This window comes from Mus pahari, chromosome 5 (genome assembly GCF_900095145.1).
Source record: "Mus pahari chromosome 5, PAHARI_EIJ_v1.1, whole genome shotgun sequence".
Taxonomy (NCBI): domain Eukaryota; kingdom Metazoa; phylum Chordata; class Mammalia; order Rodentia; family Muridae; genus Mus; species Mus pahari.
This window is the reverse complement of record NC_034594.1, coordinates 70,614,064-70,632,685: the sequence shown is the minus strand read 5'-3', so window position 1 is coordinate 70,632,685 and position 18,622 is coordinate 70,614,064. Positions and strand designations below refer to the sequence as shown.

Genomic DNA, 18,622 nt, shown 5'->3' with positions numbered 1-18,622 from the left:
CTCAGGACCTTCAGAAGAGCAGTCAGTGCTCTTAACCACTGAGCCATCTCTCCAGCCCCAGCACATTCTTGTAATCTCAAGTTAGAGGGTTGCAGTTACTTGAGGCCAGCCTCGAATACATAGAGACCCTATCTGGAAACAAAAAACTTCCTCCCACCCTCCCAAAAGTAATAACAGTACATTTATGTAGTTTCATTCAGTATAAGATTGAATTGTTAGAGCATATCATATTTATTTCTAAGCTAATGTTACATACCTGTTGACTTCAATATATATCCCCATAGTTTAAGGGTTTCTCTGATTGGTTTGTGGAGTCAGTGTAAGCTTCTGTCTTCATCTAGTGAGAGAGAGGAGTGATGAGCCCAGAACAACAGTGAGGGGTCAGTAATGGCAGAAAGAGAAGCTACTGGACTTCTGGTGTGCTCGGAAGTGTAGGCTGTCTTAAGTGTTTGAGGTTTTGGAACAGGTACAGGTGTGTCTTAACACAGTGGTTTGGAATAAACATTCTTGATTTTGCTGTTAGGTCCAAGAATTGATGTGGTGTTGGCACGGGGCCACATGCCATCACTAGATGAGACCCTGAAGCTGGTGGGAGGACAAGTCTCCCCTAGGACTCAGACACGATTGGAAACTGGATGCAAGATACTTCCTTCTTCTGCATCTCAGCCCTCCCTGGGGTAAGTGCCTTGGCGGGAGGTTACAGGTTTACTAAACACCCAGTTAGGTAATATTCAACTCATGGGTAATAACATCAGTGATGGCTAATGTGTACTGGTTACCTGCTCTGTTTACACAGCAATGCCTTTCCTGTTACATGACTTGAGTCCTTGCAGCCATAGCAGATAGTGCCCTGATGCTCTTCTCATCTATGGTCAATGAAGTAGGCTGCTGAGAACTCAAGAAGACTAAGAGATAGATCTCTAGAATTTTGAAAATCATTTGAAAGCACTCTTTATATATTCTTAAATAAAATGATTCATTTTCAGTAAAGGATGTTTATAGTGGAAAACTTTGGGAGGTAGGAATAAAAATTCATTTGTCACCATAGCATTTTAATATGTCTAATGACAGGGTTATTTTGCTGCATATAGAACAGATAATGGTACTTCATTACAAAAATTGAAAAGTCAGGGCTTGTTAGAGAAGGGTGTGTTCAGAGGAATTGAGGCTGAAGCTCAGTAAATTCTTCCATTGTGGGCCAGGTGCTCAAAAAGCAAAGCAAAACAAAAACCAACCTCCAGGTAAAGTATTTGGTCAGTATTGGGATTCTTGGCTCCTCAGTAGCCAGCCCTTGGTGTTCCTGGCAGAAGGACCTGAAATCCCTGGGGACATAGGTCCCATGTTGCCTTGTATGAAGTTCTGCTGGTAGGACAAGAGGAGTGCCCCCTTTTCCCCAGCTCCAAAGAGTCACTTGAAAACCTCTTTGTATCCCTTTCACAGTGACCAGAATTCCGTGACAGGTGATGCTTGGCTGCCAGGGCAGCTGCCAGATGTCCTTCGTCTCCTTGGTTGTTGTCATGCTAGGATTCTAAGTCTCCAACACAGAAGTCACCCCGATCTCCTAACTTGATGCTAACACAGTGTTTATGGCCAAACCATTGCTGAGCGACATCATTGGTGGTCTTCCCTCAGCCCCTGCAATACAGATTTTCAGAGGCCACACTGCAGGGACAGGATCATGTCCCTAGTCTACCAGTTTAACTAGCAGGTGACCTGCGACCTTTCTAAAATTCCAGAGCCTATTTGTCAGGGTTTGGGGTAGAAAGGCTATGGGAGCATATGAGACAATAGAGAGGATGGAACACTGAGAACCACTGGCATCCAGCAGCATTTGGAGATTTCAAGAGGGTAAATACCATGGCCAGCAGCTGTCTAGACCCCCTTGGCTAGGTCTTAATGAGGTTCTTGTGGTGTGCATCCCCCAAGCCTTCATCCTGTAATTTATTCCTGGAGAGGACTTGACTCACCCTGTGATGTGGGAGGAATGTTCAGAGAGGGAAGGGAGCAGAGGGTAGACACAGTGCTTTTTTGCCTGTTCTTTACAGACCTTTATCTCATTCCTGTTTTCCCAGGAAGCCTTTGTTTTAGAACTCCACCCACAACATCTTCTACTGGGACACCATCCTCTCAGACCTTTTCCACTACCTTGATTAACTTTTTTTTTTTTAAGATTTATTTATTTATTATATGTAAGTACACTGTAGCTGTCTTCAAACACTCCAGAAGAGGAAGTCAGATCTCATTACGGATGGTTGTGAGCCACCATGTGGTTGCTGGGATTTGAACTCAGGACCTTTGGAAGAGCAGTCAGGTGCTCTTACCCACTGAGCCATCTCACCAGCCCCCTTGATTAACTTCTGCTTTACAATTTGTAGGGATACCACTTCAAGACCACAATAGTGTATCTGATTACCAGGTGCTTGACCTTAGTCATGGTTGATGTGAGCAGACAATTCAGTAGGCTTGTGGACACCATGAATGATGAGCTAGTGGAGGAGGGTTATCCTGCTGGAGTACAGCAGCCTCCTCACACTAGATGTGGTCACCCCTGCCCTGCCCCTCCAGTCCTTCCTGCTCCTTGCCCTAATCTTCTTGTTCTTCCTTTGAGCTACCTCCCTAGTTCGTGCATCTAGTGGTTGGATGGTGTTGAGCATGAGTCATGGCCTGCTGTCATGAATTTGTTAAACACTCTGAAATCCACTTCAGTAGCTTTTTTTGATTCCTCTTGGGTAAATATAGACTAATATGAAGAAGTATCTAAGAGTAGATATAAATTTGAGACTGTCTGTCCTAAGTGTACCATGTTCAGTTCATTGTACTTGTCTCTCAGTGTGACCTCTCACTGTCACTAGTGACTTAATTCCTGTCTCCAGGGTGGACAGCAACCCAGAGGATGGTGAGCATTTGTTGCTCACAGACCAGCAAAGCATTCCAAAGAGAAATCTGCCAGCCCGTGGTGGACAGTTACTATCTCAGAACCAACCATACACCTCAGAAATAATCCTACCAGTCCTTAAAGAACATTTATTGTCTGAAATTCAGGAAAATATCTCAGAAGAAAGCCCACTAACCCACAGGAAATGGTTATCCAAGGCCCAACAAAACACCACAAAAGGAAGCCTGCCAATCCACGATGAGCAGTTATTGCTTGCAAGCCAGCATATCCAAGTCTTGGGAAAGGAGAATCCTTCAGCAGCAGAGAGCTACAGGGAGGGTCTTTTAGAAGAAAGCAAGTCCAAACCAGTGGATGCAAAACTGTTTGCTTCATGTCAAGATTCTGAGCCTCTAGTTTTAGTTAAGGACAGGAGCAGCAGTGTGGACATGTGTAATCTGCAACAGGAAGCTCAGTTGGAGCTGATGGGTGTCAGCAGTCCCAGTAGTCCTAACCCCTGGGCTGATGCCACTATGCCTGAGCCTCATACCACAGGGCAGATAGCAGGTGGGAGCCTGACATATTGCCCACAGCACAGAAGCGAGTGGGTCTCACAGCAGCGAGGCCAGGACTCGGCTCCCAGTCCCTCTGGAATGGCGTGTGTCTTACTTGGGACACCCACTCTGGATGAACCATGGCCAGGGGTGAGAAATGACAGAGAAGAGCTGCAGACTTGCTTGATTAAGGAACAGTTATCCAAGTCAAGCTGTGGGGGAACTCTGGGCATCTCCTGTGTGGAACTCATCCCTGCAGAACATCCTCCTTTCACTGCCCCTGTGTCTTTCTGTGATCTGGGAGGCCGAGATCTGCACGCTAGCCGCTCAGGCAGTTCCTCTGCCTGCTATGCTTTGGCCACCGACCTCCCTGGTGTCCTAGAGGCAGTGGAAGCTCAGGAGGCTGATGTGAATTCTTATTCCTGGAATCTCAAGGAACTCTTTGTCAAGGACCAGACAGACAGAACTCCATCACATTGTTCCTGTACCACATCTGAACTCAGTGAGACACCATCTCTTTCTGTGGTGGGGTCAGATTTAGATGTGGGTAGTCTGCATAGGCAGACTTCAGATATTTTAGTTGACCGAGAGATGTTGCTCCTTACTGGGACCTATTTTGACCTTGGCGAAGGCCAACGGTTCCAGGAGATGGGAGCAGGACATGATCAAACAGAACTGTCTAACATTTCTTTGGTATCCTCTGAACACTATGAAACTAGTGACATAGAAAGCCCAGGTTGTGACCCTCCCTTACCAGATCCTGGTCCCAACGATATGTGCCTATCAGCAGAGAAGCCCAGCCTGAGTGCCCAGATCACTTCCACTCCTGTGGCACATGGGGCCACCAGCCTGCAGCAGGAGATCCAAGAGGGCATCTACTCTGGAAACTGCTACCACCGAGATGGCTTACGACTGAGTATGTTCTGGGGAGAGGCTTTGTAAACCCTAGCCATGTATGATGAGGTCTTTGGAGGGAGCCACAGAACTCTATACTTCCTCACCTTCCTGCCCTTCAGGTATACAGTTTGAAGTGAAGCGTGTGGAGCTCCAGGGCTCTGCGACCCTGTTCTGCTGCTGGCTGGTGAAGGACCTCTTCCATAGCCACCGGGATTCAGCCACCCGAACCCGCCTGTTCCTTGCCAGCCTGCCTAGCTCTACCCACTCCATGCCTGAGCTGTCTGGATCCAGCTTTGGAGAGGTTGGTATCTGTGGTCAGCTCAGTTTTCTATGCACTTTCTACTGTGCTGCAGGTTTTCCAGGTAGCATCACTGCCTTTTTGGCTGGAATGGGTAGAGGGTATGCCTATGGCTTTTTAACATTGTCTTCTAGTACCCTGTGTAAGTATAAAGCAAATGTAGGACTTTAAATGAATGTATACCTTGTACAGTGGGATATAGATGCATTTAGACATAAGCCAGTTTGGGTTGATGGCTGGATACTGCCAGAGGGGCCGTGGAGATTTTCAGACCAGCCCAGTGTGAGCACAGGCGATGGGAGCAGCATGGATGTAGGTGCTGTAGTGATGGCGATGAGATGACTTGTGATCTCCCAGACCTTTCTTTGTGTCCTCAGGTGCTCAGAGCCAAGCCTTGGTTTGAGGAATCCCCAATACCTGCAGAGCTAGAGGGGCTGGCGGCCTGTGAGGGCGAGTACTCCCATAAGTATAGCACCATCAGCCCGCTTGGCAGTGGGGCCTTTGGCTTTGTGTGGACTGCAGTGGAGAAGGAATGCAACAAAGAGGTGCTGGGGCTCTCGTGGGGAGACTTGTCATGGAGGAGGAGGGACCAGGGCATGAGTACTTTCTGGATACAGATAAACTTTCTGCACTACACACGCTAACTCCAGACAGTAGCCCTATTGAGTTTCATCTTTAGACTTTGCTTTTTTGCAGGCTCTTTGGCCCCAGCCAGGCTTATTACCATGTTGATACCTCCCTTCTCTGAGCAAGCAACTTACAATATTCTTCTGCTCTCCACATGGCATGATGCTTCATGGGCATGCAAACTCACTTTTAAAACCAAACTTAGGACTTCCTCTGCTTAACTGGAAAAATACGTTCCCACCAAACAAAGAAGCAAGCCAGCTGACCAGTACTCTTAGGGTCTCCCAAGATTTTTTGTGATAGCTCTCATAATGCCTGTTGGGTGCCAGACATTTTTTAGGTGTACTGAATTTCTCCCAACTGGCCTCCTTCCCCAGTCATTCCTGTGCACTGCTCTGCCTGAGCCTGAGATCTCACTTCCTTTGCTTCCAGATCTCACTGGCATTTGCGATTTCAGTACCAACCATTCTATTCAGAGGCAGCAGTCATTTCCTGCTTTTTTTTCACAGTGTCAGCCTCCCCAAGCATGCAGCTACCAGTCAGGTCCTGGGGGGCCCTTGAGTATTTATATCCCACAGAGTATTTTCTTATCACTTGTTGCTGGGATGCTGCAAGGTCTGTGTCTGCGTTGCTGGGTCATATTTTTTGTGGCTCTAATGGTTTTTCAGAGGATATTTTAGGATTTCCCCCATAGTATGGCAGTTATGTCTTTCCTCTCCTTGGTCCACTTCTCATCCTTCTTTCTTCCTTCCTGTCACATGGCGTGCGTGTGTGCATGTGTGCATGCGTGGAGATCAAAGAACACTTACAGGCATTGGTCCTCTTCCACCGTATGGGTTCTGGGGATCACATTCAATTGGCCAGGTTTGTTGGTGGGCACTTTTACCTGCTGAACCATTTCACTGGTCCCTGAATTTTTTTCTTTTTCTGTTTCAGAATGAGTTTGAATGACCACTCAGCTCATTGAATGAATCAACTATTGAATGATGTCTTTTCAGCACTTATTTACATAACTTCTACTCCTGTTTCCTTTTTTACTATAACAATACACTAGTACATTTTTTTGTGCTCATGGATTCCATCCTTGGTTAGGTATAATATCTTTCAATGCATTGCTAACTTTGATTAGCTGTTGTATTTATTTATTTTTATTTAAAAATTCTTGATTATAGGTTGGATGTGGTAGCACACACCTTTAATTGTAGCACTCAGGAGGCAGAGGCAGTAGATCTCTGGTCTACATAGTGATTTCCAGGACGGCCAGGCCTACTTAGACATGTTTCAAAATTTTTTATTAATATTGCATATATGTACATGTATGATGTATATGTAAGTACATAGTATATGTGGAGGCCAGAGGAAAACTTGGACGAGCTGGTTTTGTACTTTGACTGTCTGAGTTGTAGGGATTGAACTCAGCAAGCACCTTTACTTGCTCAGCTCTCTTGTCAGCCCCGAAGTTGATGATTCTCTTTTCAAATGGAACCCTGAAGACATGCTGAATTCACTGCATAGAATTTTGGGGGGGAGTGGTGTTAGACTTGTTTTATTATATTTTTGCACATGTAATATATATATGTAGGAGTTTGTGTGTACTCTTTATTCGTGCCTGATGCTTGGTGAGACTTGGGTCTGGATACCTAAAGCTTTTTTTTTTTTTTAAAGACTTTTATTCTTTTTTAAATTTCTTTTTCTTTTTTAAACATCAATCTTCTCCCTTATGTTTCTGACCTCACTTGAGGCATGTGTGTTAGCTCCTGGAGAATGCCTTCCTCTTTTTGTCTTCTTGCTCTGTGCATGTTACTGGGCAGCAGGCATCTACTAATGATGTCTTAATGGCACATATGCTGCCTGTTGAGCTCCCTTCCTGGGCATTGGGCTTCTCTTCAGTTCCTCAGGACCTCACTGCTTTGCTTCAGGCTCATCTTTCTGAGTTCCCTAACATCTCTCTCCTGGGCAAGTCATGGAAGCCTTCCTTTCCTGTTCAGAACTTGTCTGCTTCACCCAAGCCATATCTCTTCTCTCCAGATGAGTGTGAGATACTTAGTTGCATAGCGAAGAAACTCTGGCTGCTACTGTTGCTCCACACCCAATCCCAACCCTGGCCCTTGCTTGGCTTCCTAGAGTTTGGCACTTCTGGGCCTTTGTCCCAGTGTCCCTCCCTTGTACCTGTCCACTCAGTGCCTTGTCATTCCTTTTTCCTGGGCACTCAGTATTCCCTGGTACACGATTCGCGTCACTGTCTACTTCATCAGAGGATCGCCTCCTTGGAACATGACGGTGTCTCAGCTGCTACATAACTAGGCCTTGTTGGAATCTTGTCCCAAGGCTGCCTTGCCTGTATTCCTAGCACTCAGCGTAGTGGCCAGTCTCCTGAGTAGCAAGCCTGTCGTAAAGTGGCTGACATGCCGTCTTTCTGTACAATGGAACTTTGTCCCACTTTCGCCAGGTGATGTTTCTCATGTTTACTACACATGTCAGGCTTGCTATGCTCCCTCGTTAGTTTTAGCGTCAGGACTGACACTTAAGTAATGATGACAGCTTGGTTTCCCTACTTGGTACAGTTACGTCATTCTCTTGGGGGTATACAGAGTACCAGGCTTTTGAGACTTCTTTTTTCCAGCATTGGCCATGGCTCCTCAGCACCTCCAGGAACCCCATCCATCCCTTCTTGCCCATGATAGACAAGTAGAAATGGCCAGCATTTTTATCCAGCTGCTTCCTCCTCCACTTGTCCTGTTGCAGGGACTTGCTACATTTCTTTTTACATGGCTAATGGGTCTTGGGGAGATAGAAAGCCAGTGGTGGGCACAGGGTTTAGCAGATGGTAGAGGACTCTGCTCTTCTCCCATGTAGGTGGTGGTGAAGTTTATTAAGAAGGAGAAGGTTTTAGAGGATTGCTGGATTGAGGATCCCAAACTTGGAAGAGTTACTTTAGAGATTGCAATTCTGTCCAAGGTGGACCATGCCAACATAATCAAGGTAGATGGTGATTCTCTGCGTGCTGTCATGGCTCTTTAACAATCTGTTGACTGGAGTTGTTTTTTAGACAAAACTGGACCTGGCCTTGTCTCTTTTCAGGTTCTGGATATATTCGAAAACCAAGGGTTCTTCCAGCTAGTGATGGAAAAGCACGGCTCTGGCTTAGACCTCTTTGCTTTCATTGACCACCATCCCTGCTTGGATGAGCCTCTGGCAAGTTACATCTTCCGACAAGTAAGAGTGGGCGGACGCTCTTCGGGCTGGATGTGGGCTGGGGTGGTTGAGCTCCATGGCTGCAAAGGTTAGTGGCATGTAGACAGTTTCCTCAGTGAGCCAGTGTTAGCCTTCAGCTGTGGGCTTGATGGGGTAAGAGAAAGGGAGAATGGAAGGAATTACCAGGGAAGTGTATTTTAGTGATTAAAGTTTATTCATATATATACCAGTCACAAACATTAAACAACAAAGTCATCATTTGCTGTGAGTTCTGTGTCTTTGATTTTGTGTCCTCACCAGCCATGTGACCTTGTGTATAGCCTTAACCTTTTAATGTGTGCAGTTACAAACACTGTTGTGGCTACATGGAAAGGCTGTTAGGATTAAATCAGAGATTATCTAAAGAGGCATAAAGGGGCTGGTGAGATGGCTCAGTAGGTAAGAGCACCCGACTGCTCTCCCAAAGGTCCTAAATTCAAATCCCAGCAACCACATGGTGGCTCACAACCATCCGTAACGAGATCTGACTCCCTCTTCTGGAGTGTCTGAAGACAGTTACAGTGTACTTACATATAATAAATAAATACATCTTTAAAAAAATAAAATAAAAAAAGGTATAAAGACTCTGACTTGAGCTATCCCATGTCAAAAAGTTGGCCTTGCTCTGCTTTTGTATTTAAATGTGTATGGATCGCTGCTCAAATTTTAGGAATGGGAAGGTAATGAACAAATCTGGAAGGCATCTGAGAACCAGGAAGGGGAAGGAGGGTGGAGACGGTGATTCTTGTTTTAAATAATGGAAAGGCAGTGGTTCCTCCCTTAGGTGCTCCAGAAATGTGTGGAACATGTATACTTTGGTTATTTTTTGAAAGTGATGTGATTTCTCTTGAAAACTTAACATTTCTTCAAAGTTGTAAACTCCTGACAGTTTCTCAGGCTTCTCCGTGTGTGTTGCAGCTATTATGAAATGCCAAAAGAATGCCCTACTACCCCTCTCACACTTCCTGTCAGAAGATTATGTATTTCCTTTTCTCCTCCTTCCTCTCATTTGTCCATCCATCCATCTGTCTGTCTTTCTGTCTATATTTCCTTCTTTCTTGTTTGTCAGGGATGGGGCTGGAGCCTATGGACAGCAGTACTACCTCGGAGCAGCGCAGTGGGCAGCTGTTTAGACAGCAGGCACTGCTGGGGCGTGTAGAAGGAAGGATGAGTTCAACACAGTTTAGTTGTAGAGACACTGCAGTCTTAGGACAACTATGCTTTCTGACTAAACGTGGCAGCATGTACGTACCTATAATTTCAGCATTGCAGAGGCTGAAGCAGGAGCATAGAGAGTTCAAGGCCACTCTGGGCTACATAGCAAGATTTCGCCCTTGAACCAGTTTCTCCTGATTGGGCTCTAACATGTATGTGTCTGTGTATGCATGGGCATGTGTTTATATGTTTATGAATGTTAAGCATGTATATATGTCTGTATGTGTATGTACATGCATGCCTGTGTGTTTCTAAAAATCTGTATATATGTAAATATGCAGGCAAGTTGGGTTTTTGGGTTTTTTTGGTTTTAGTGTATACTTCTTTATTCATTGATTGACCTTAGTTGACATGCTATTAACTATCTTTCTGATTTAAAGATTTTTATTTGGAAGTATAACATTGTCTCTAAATATCAAAATGATTGATTATGTCCATGAAACTACTAAGCTGGTTGCTCCAGTTGCTGTCCAAACTGTGGTGTAATTAGTCTTCCTGAAGGAGACACAGAGCCTGGGCAGAGGGCCATTACAATGACTGCCTCCCAGAGGCAGAGTGCCTGTGTAGAACCTACTTCCTGAGAGGCCACTTACTCCACACTGTCTGGGGAATGGCGGTGACCAGACCATGCAGAGGAGCTGCTAGAGCCCTGCATCAGGATTATCTGCTCCTGCTTTAACCTCGAACCGGAGCCTGCATTCTGCACAAGGTGCTTTCCTTTCCTGTGAGTGCCTGTGCATGCGTACTTGGCTTGTCTTTCCTCCTGAGATAGTTGTAGGGCAAGTGTCTGCTGGGAGGCTTTCTTTAGTTATAGCAGCAGGAGAGGCATTGTGAGCCATAAGTTTGCTTTCTGGCAAACTCTGCTGTGTGAGGCACGGAGATGTACTCCCAGAGCTGCTATGCCTCCTGTCTCTGTGGAACTATGCCTCCAGCACCCATAACTATGTAATGGAGAGTGTTTATCTTTGCTTTGTTGATGTTTTTCTTTTTCCTTGTTAATATTTAGTGTGCATGCATATTTTACTTGAATTGCTTTTGAAGTGTTCCCCTTTCCTCTGATTCCAGCTGGTGTCTGCTGTAGGATACCTGCGTTCCCAAGGCATCATCCATAGAGACATCAAGGATGAGAATATTGTGATTGCTGAGGACTTCACAATTAAGCTGATAGATTTTGGCTCAGCTGCCTACTTAGAGAGGGGCAAACTATTTTATACCTTTTGTGGAACAATCGAATACTGTGCACCTGAGGTTCTCATTGGAAATCCGTATGTATTCGTATGTAGTTTACCCTCCTCTTGACTCTTACATAAAGCCCATGACTGTTGTGATTTTAGGAAGAAATGGTTTTAGTGTGTGCCTTTTTATTGAGTGATAAATGTGCAATAGGCAGGTAGCTAGACATGGACATAGGGGTCTGTTCTACTATTTCAGCTTTTGATTGTTTGTGGTTTGATGTTATAGAAAGTTAGAAAAATAGAAAAGAAAGAGGAAAGTCAAAAGATGGAATTCTCGAGTGATTCCTCTGTAACTTGCTGTATATACTCTCAATATCAAGAATAATCATTATAGCCGGGCGGTGGTGGCGCACGCCTTTAATCCCAGCACTCGGGAGGCAGAGACAGGCGGATTTCTGAGTTCGAGGCCAGCCTGGTCTACAAAGCGAGTTCCAGGACAGCCAGGGCTACACAGAGAAACCCTGTCTCGAAAAACAAAAACAAACAAACAAAAAAAACAACAAAAAAAAGAATAATCATTATTTCAGAGTTTTATTTTTCTTATTTTATGTTTGGGTGTTTTGCCTGTTTGTATTTCTGTATAGCATGTTCAGTGCCTGCAGAAACCAGCAAAGGGTGTTGAATCCTATTCTGGTTAGTGTTTTGTCATTGTGACACAAACTAGAGTTATTTGGGAAGAGAAAACCTCAACTGAGAAAATGCCCCACCAGATTGGCCTTTGGGGCATTTTCTCAATTATTGACTGATGTGGGAGGGCCTAACTCACTGTGGGATGTGTCATCTCTGGGTGAGTGGTTCTGTGTTGCATGAGAAAGCAGATTGAGCAAGCCAGTAAACAGGACTCCTCCACCGTCTCTGCTTCAGTTCCTGCCTCCAGGTTTCTGCTCCACAATCCTGTCTTAGCTATCCTGATGGTGCACTGTTTTATCACAGCAGTAGAAACCTAGCTAAGTCAGAGCTCCTGGGACTGGAATTACAGACAGTCGTTAGCTACCATGTGGTTGTAAGGAATGGAACCCAGGTTTTCTGGAAGAGCAGCCAATGCTCTTAACTGGAGGTATGTCTCCAGTTCCAGTAGTCATTATTTAAATAATTTTGTTGGGCTGCCCATATAAGAAGCCCAGTAGCAAGACTGACTGGAATGTAGTTTGTATTGAAGAGGAACTGCATGTAAACTGGCTCACATGCTTTGTGTGGCTGGTCTGCTGATCCACACTCAGGCCATGAAATGCCCATCTCAGTATTTAGTGGTCTGTGTACTGTCTCCTGTCTGCACTGTGCTCTCTACTCCCTGCCCATCCTTTTCAGTTGTACATATCCTGTTTCTGCTTGTGGGCCTCTTGGGTGTGACCTTGTTTCATTCTGCGTCCTTCACATGGCATACACACCTGCATCTCATCAGGCAAAAGGCTTTCTGAAGAACATTCTTCCTTCTTCATATACTGTACTTCATATATCATACGTATGTATTTCTGCTCCAGGAATCAGCAAACTCTTTTTTTTTTTTTTTTTGGTTTTTCGAAACAGGGTTTCTCTGTATAGCCCTGGCTGTCCTGGAACTCACTTGGTAGACCAGGCTGGCCTCGAACTCAGAAATCCACCTGCCTCTGCCTCCCAAGTGCTGGGATTAAAGGCCTGCGCCACCAGGCCCGGCTGAATCAGCAAACTCTTGTCTGGCTAAGGGCTACCTGCCTGGAAGCTACCATGCCTGGTAGCATGGGTGAATTTCAGATAACAACACCTCACATCTTCCCGGAGGCAAGCTCTTTCTGTCAGGCCTAGCCTCTCCATCCTACCATTCGTTTGCCTGACCCCTCAGCCATCACTAATGTTTCTTCTCATTCATCTCCGCTTTGAGCATCTCTTCCCCTCACCTGGTTCTGATGCTGCCTGTGACTTCTGAGGCCCCTAGTGAGACCAAGTTGTGATTTGCTACCCTCTTATTTGCTCTCCCCGCCTCTGGGAATCCCTCTTCCTGGTCATATAGAGGGTCTCTTGCTTGGGACAACCCTGAGTGGACTGTGAGAATTGGAGTCTCTGGCTGGGGATGGGAGGCTCTGGCACTCAGGGTTGGGGCTGGCTCTATGAGCTTTGGAGTGAGTGCAGAGAGACTCTGACACATTCTCCTTTCCTCCTTGCAGCTACAGAGGGCCAGAGCTGGAGATGTGGTCTCTGGGGGTCACCCTGTACACACTCATCTTCGAGGAGAATCCCTTCTGTGAGGTGGAGGAGACCATGGAGGCAGTTATTCATCCCCCATTCCTGGTTTCCCAAGGTGAGCATGATTGCCAGGTGGCAAAGAAGAGCATCCCTGAGAACCCGGCACTTTTGTCTCTGTCTCCTCAAAGGAGAGCATCCCTGAGAACCCGGCACTTTTGTCTCTGTCTCCTGTGGCTGTTCTGATGACCTCTTTGACCTTTCTTTTCTATTCTAACATTTTAATCTGAGCATAATAATTTTAATGTGACTCAAATCATTTTGGTAATTTCTGTTAATGTCCCTTGGATCTTCAAGGCCCTCTTGAAAAATGATACTTTGCAGTCAGTAATATTAACTGTGGCAGCATCTATGAGGTCAGATGCTTAACTTCGGTCAGAAGCCTCATTTGTGGAAGAGGGCAATGTCAGTGCAAGAGGAGATTTGACCGTCAGCAGCTCACATGCAGATGTCTTGAGAGCAGCTGTGATGGAAGCTTGAGGCCAAGTGGTACTTTGTATCCTTAATGAAAGCCAGGGAGTCAAGCCAGGAAGGCTTCCTAAGCTTGGAGCAGGACCTCAGGAGCCTGGAGCCTAGCGAAGCTCCTGGAGCTGGCAGATTCGGCAGGTGTCAGCTCCGGCCCCTTCCACGCTGGCATCCTGTGGGCCCACAGCAGTCACTTACTGGGAGAACCCACATGGTGGCATATCTTCAGTCTGCCTTAGCCTCTGTGTAGGTTAAATGCCTGTCTGTTTTAAGAATCACAGATAGGGCCTTAAATAACAGACTGCTGTTTCACAGTTGGCAGGGGCTGAAAGTCTGAGTAAAGGTGGTGGCTGGTTCAGTTCTCAGTGAGACCTCTTTTTGGTTCGTAGATGGCACCTTCTTTCTATGTCCTCATGGTGGAGACAGGGAACTTTGTCTTTTCTACCTCTTAGGACACCAGCTCACCTGTCTTTCCCACCCATGGCTTCCTCAAACTCTGACCACCTCCCAACATCTTACTCCCTGCACCATCACGTTAGGGTGGAGTTCCCTAGCATGCATACTGTGGAGGGATGTACTTAGCTATAGCACATTGGATTTGGAGCTTTGCTAAGTTGTGAATCCCTAAGATGCTGTAGTGGTGGACTGTGGTGCTCCACAGGTTCTTACTCTACAGATTGGGTTCCTGATGACAAGGCTCAGGGAGGCCCTGGTCCACATGTACATATATTTGGAGGAAATAGGACCCAAATAGAGATTACGGTTAGGGTCCTGTTAGAGCTCAGTCTACTTCCCCACAGACTGATCTGAGATGCTTCAGCTGGCTACCATTTTCTTTTGCATGTCATGTTTATCCGCAGTCACTCCCACCCAGGGCCCCTGTGTCAGTCTTAGGGTTTCTGTTGCTAAGATAAAACACTGACCAAAAACAACTTGGGAAGGAAAGTATTTCAGCTTACAGTTACACATCACAGTCCATCACTGAGGGAAGTCAGGGAAGTGAGGGCAGGAACTAAAACACCTAGAGCCTGGAGGCAGGAGCTGATGCAGAGGCATGGAGGAGTGCTGCTTACTGGCTTGCTCCTCATGGCTTGCTTAGCTCCTTTCTTAAAGATCCAGGAATACCAGCGCATTCACAGTGGCACCATTCACAGTGATCTGGGCCTTCCCACATCAGTTCAAGAAAATGCCCATCAGGCTTGTCCACAGGCCAGACTGGTGGGGGCATTTTTCTCAATTGAAATTCCCTCTTCCCAAATAATTCTAGTTTGTGTCAAGTTGACATAAAACTAGCCAGCACACCTTGTAAGAAGATAGTCTGAGCTTTGAGTGATCTGGATCTCAACCTCCACACTTCTACTTTGGAGGTGATGGGTTCATAAATGCATTTCCTGAGTATGTCAGACCATGCCTTGATGCCCTAGGACTCCTGGCTGCCTCCTTGCCCTGTGGGAGGCTGAGGCAGGAGAACTTGAAATCTACTGGTCTGAGATGTGTTCCATTGGACTTTGGCCTTCATCCTCCTGTGTTCTTTATGTCCCTAGAACTTATGAGTCTTCTGTCTGGGCTGCTGCAGCCTTGCCCTGAGCAGCGGACCACTTTGGAGAAGCTGATCATGGACCCCTGGGTGACACAGCCTGTGAACCTTGCTAACTATACTTGGGAAGAGGTGTGTAGGACCAACCAGCCAGGTGAGAAGTCTCAGTCTCCCTTCCTCTTCCCCTCCTTTCCTTAGTGTCTTTGTTTCGGGAGGGGAGGTGATCATCCATCCTGGTTGAGGCTCCTTCTGTCCTAACTCCATATGTCAAGAGTTTGTGGCTGGCCTGAAAGATAGGGCTTGATTATGCAGAGACCCTTAGAGGGAGGACAAGTGCTTATAGTAGCTCTGGCTAGGAGGGGTGAGAAGGCAACAGTTTGGAGAGTCAGTTGTCTGGTCCGAAGAGGGATAAGGGTGCAGATGCTGACCATGATGCTATGGGGCTCCACAGGGAACATACCTCTTCAGACAAGGCTTCCTAGCCCCAAGTCAGAGCTCCTGGGGAACCAGACTGGAGATTAGCACCCTCTTCACTAGCATTGTGGCAGACTATACTTCAAGAATATCCCCCTGGGGTTTCAGAAGCACTGCCTCTCCATTCTGTTGTCTTAATTTTTTTTTTTTTTTTTTTAGAATCTTTTTGCTAACATGCAATGTATTATCTTCTCCATCCTTCAGAAAGTGGCCTACTGTCAGCTGCAAGTCTGGAGCTTGGGAGTAGGAGTCCAAGTGAGGTGGCTCAGACAGAGGGTCTCTGTGGGCCTCCTGCTCCCAGGGAGACTCGTGGTGACCAGCACTGCTTGCATCTTGAGGACCCCTCTTTGCCAGTCAGCTGAGCAAGCTCTCCTGCTCTTTGGTTTGGGAAATTGTATGGATTTCAGGGCTTCCAACCTGGAGAAAGGAAGTTGTGAAGAATTGGGATGACTTCTGCTTCTAGATTCCTATGCAAATGCTACAAGAGCCTGCAGTAATATTTTTCTTAGGTTTATGATACAGACTTGTAATTCATGTTTGTTTTTTTTTTATAACCTTGAAAATCATTCTAATGTTCAGTTACATTGTACTATTAAAGGGCTTTAAGTTGTAAGTCTCAGAAAGACATGAGAAGTGTTTAAATTCTCTATTTTTGTTGTTTGTTTTTGCTTGTAAGTTTTTGAGACAGGATCTCACCATGTAACTCTGGCTGGCCTGGGACTCAACTATGTAGATCAGGTAGACCTTAAACTGACAGATCTGCCTGCACTTGCCTCCCAAGCCTTAGGACTGAAGATGTGTGTCACCATGCCCAGCTCTTCCTGGTTTTGTGTGTGGGTTTCTTTCCCACTGACTTGGTACATGTGACAGACATGTGGCAGATGTGTGGAGTCTATAGAGGTGGCCAGACAAAAATGGCCAGAATATTTATTTTTTTTTCTCGAAAGTTTTCCAAATTAAAGCTACTTGGTGAACAGTTAAACTGGCCAGGACTGTATGACAAATATTTGGTTTTCTTTGTTTTCCATTTCTGTACCCTATTTACTACAGCTCAAAAGAAACTGTATGGGGGTTCAGACCTGTTAGCCATCTGTCAATCCATAATGTCCTGCCAGTACTTTCAGACATCCTGTGACTGGCTCAGCTCTACTTTGTCTATGTGATGGGCTCTATCTGTACCTTGTTTCTAGTTGAAGAGCTTCAACCCTACCAGTGTCTGTGAGGGTTTCTAGGGCTCAGTTCCCAGAAGTTAGTGACATTTTAGCTTTTGATTTCAGATGACTTTGTTTCCAAGAATGAAACAAACATTTTCTCTTGTAGTCTTTATTACACATAAAGCACAAGACATTGCAGAATTGTTCTTTCCCCGAGACAGGAGTATAGCGCGGGTTGAAGATACAAAAATCCAGCTTTCCAAGAACCATATCTTTATTAGAAAAAAAATCATTAAAGCTTTTGGTTACAGTCCGATGCCTAATGAGTGTTCTTTGCAGAAGAACAAAAACAAAGATAAAGCCTTGAGACTAAAGTGAGGCAGCAGCTATAATTTTTCCTGTGGAATTTCAAGTCTGATTCAAGAATGAAGTTTGGTGAGGACTGAAGATGCCACCAGATTTTCACAGTACCCTGTTTAGCTACCACTGTTTCAGAGCTTGCTGACTTGTTCAGGTTCCTAGATTGTTCTTTAGGTGTAAAGGCTTAAATAATATTTAGGAAGAAAATTAAGACAAAAATAATTCTTTAGTTTTATACAGATTACAACTTTGCTGTCCTATATAGATAGAATCTTTCTGTCAAAAGATATTTAAACACTTTAGCACTAGATCATTGCCTAGCACAAAGCAGTTATGTGTTTATTGATGCACTAGCCAGATCCTTTTTCTCTTGAGAAGCCAATAAGCCAGGAAGAAATAGGTATGGCTTAGAAGTGGTGGAATCTAGGCAGCTGTTAGACCACAGCTTCTTTGTTTTACTTCCCTCCCCTTCTGTACTGGCTGGTTTTGTGTATCAACTTGACACAGGCTGGAGTTACGGAAGAGAAAGGAGCTTCAGATAGGGAAGGGCTTCCATGAGATCCAGCTGTAAGGCATTTTCTCAATTAGTGATCAAGGGGGGAGGGCCCCTTGTGGGTGGTGCCATCTCTGGACTGGCAGTCTTGGGTTCTCTAAGAAGGCAAGCTGAGCAAGCCAAGGGAAGCAAGCCAGTAAGTAACATCCCGCCATGGCTTCTGCATCAGCTCCTGTATCCTGACCTGCTTGAGTTCCAGTCCTGACTTCCTTTGGTGATGAACAGCAGTGTGGAAATGTAAGCTGAATAAACCCTTTCCTCCCCAACTTGTCTCTTGGTCATGATGTTTGTGCCGGAATAGAAACCCTGACTAAGACATCTTCATGTCTAAGATGCAAATTCAGTGCATAGAGATTGGTTTGGAACCTTCTGGTGCTTCATCCATATGTGAAGCCAGATCTCTGGGCCGGGAGGGCTATTGTCATTTTCCCTGCAATTTTATTACTTGGGCCATGTTCTGGTTTTAAAAAATAGCAGACACCTTCGTGTGTGTGTGTGTGTGTGTGTGTGTGTGTGTGTGTGTGTGTGTGTGATGGTCAAAAGACAGCTCTGTGGAGTGGGTTTGCGTCTTCACTTTTACATGGGTTCTTAGAATCAAACTCAGGTCATCAAGCTGGTGTGGCCAGTGACTTAATTCCTGAGTCATCTTGCTGACTAAACACAAAATCTGTAAACAACAGAACTTACCAGATACTTTTATCTGGGTCTAGATCCGTACTTAATATTTCAGGGAGAGTTTGGGCTGTCCTGAGAGCTTATTGCTGTATTACAGTGCCCATCAAAAACTACTTCCTCAAAGATGAGCCCAGGAACACAAATTTGATTGCTCCAAAAGATTCTCCACCATGGATGTAGTTAGGTGAGATATTACTAGCTAGAGGATAAAGCCATAAATCACGGCATTTCCCAGACATTGGTGGGGACCACAGA

The 18,622-nt window shown here is 45.5% G+C and overlaps 1 protein-coding gene across 2 annotated transcripts in view; it reads left to right on the top strand.

Moving 5' to 3' along the window:
• The window catches only part of Pask (PAS domain containing serine/threonine kinase), a 36,426-nt gene extending 19,386 nt beyond the window's left edge, over positions 1–17,040 (top strand). Inside the window, exons 9-18 of one of the 2 annotated variants that reach the window (XM_029538626.1) lie at positions 524–677; positions 2,874–4,342; positions 4,443–4,624; positions 4,999–5,166; positions 8,105–8,230; positions 8,330–8,464; positions 10,763–10,962; positions 13,074–13,207; positions 15,159–15,305; positions 15,830–17,040. In XM_029538626.1, coding sequence (XP_029394486.1) covers positions 524–677; positions 2,874–4,342; positions 4,443–4,624; positions 4,999–5,166; positions 8,105–8,230; positions 8,330–8,464; positions 10,763–10,962; positions 13,074–13,207; positions 15,159–15,305; positions 15,830–15,987 — 2,873 coding nt within the window. In that variant the 3' untranslated portion in view covers positions 15,988–17,040. Of the gene's footprint in view, positions 1–523; positions 678–2,873; positions 4,343–4,442; positions 4,625–4,998; positions 5,167–8,104; positions 8,231–8,329; positions 8,465–9,746; positions 9,785–10,762; positions 10,963–13,073; positions 13,208–15,158; positions 15,306–15,829 lie in introns of those variants that run through there. The other variant, XM_029538627.1, reaches the window with a different exon arrangement.
• Positions 17,041–18,622: the final 1,582 nt, after the last annotated feature.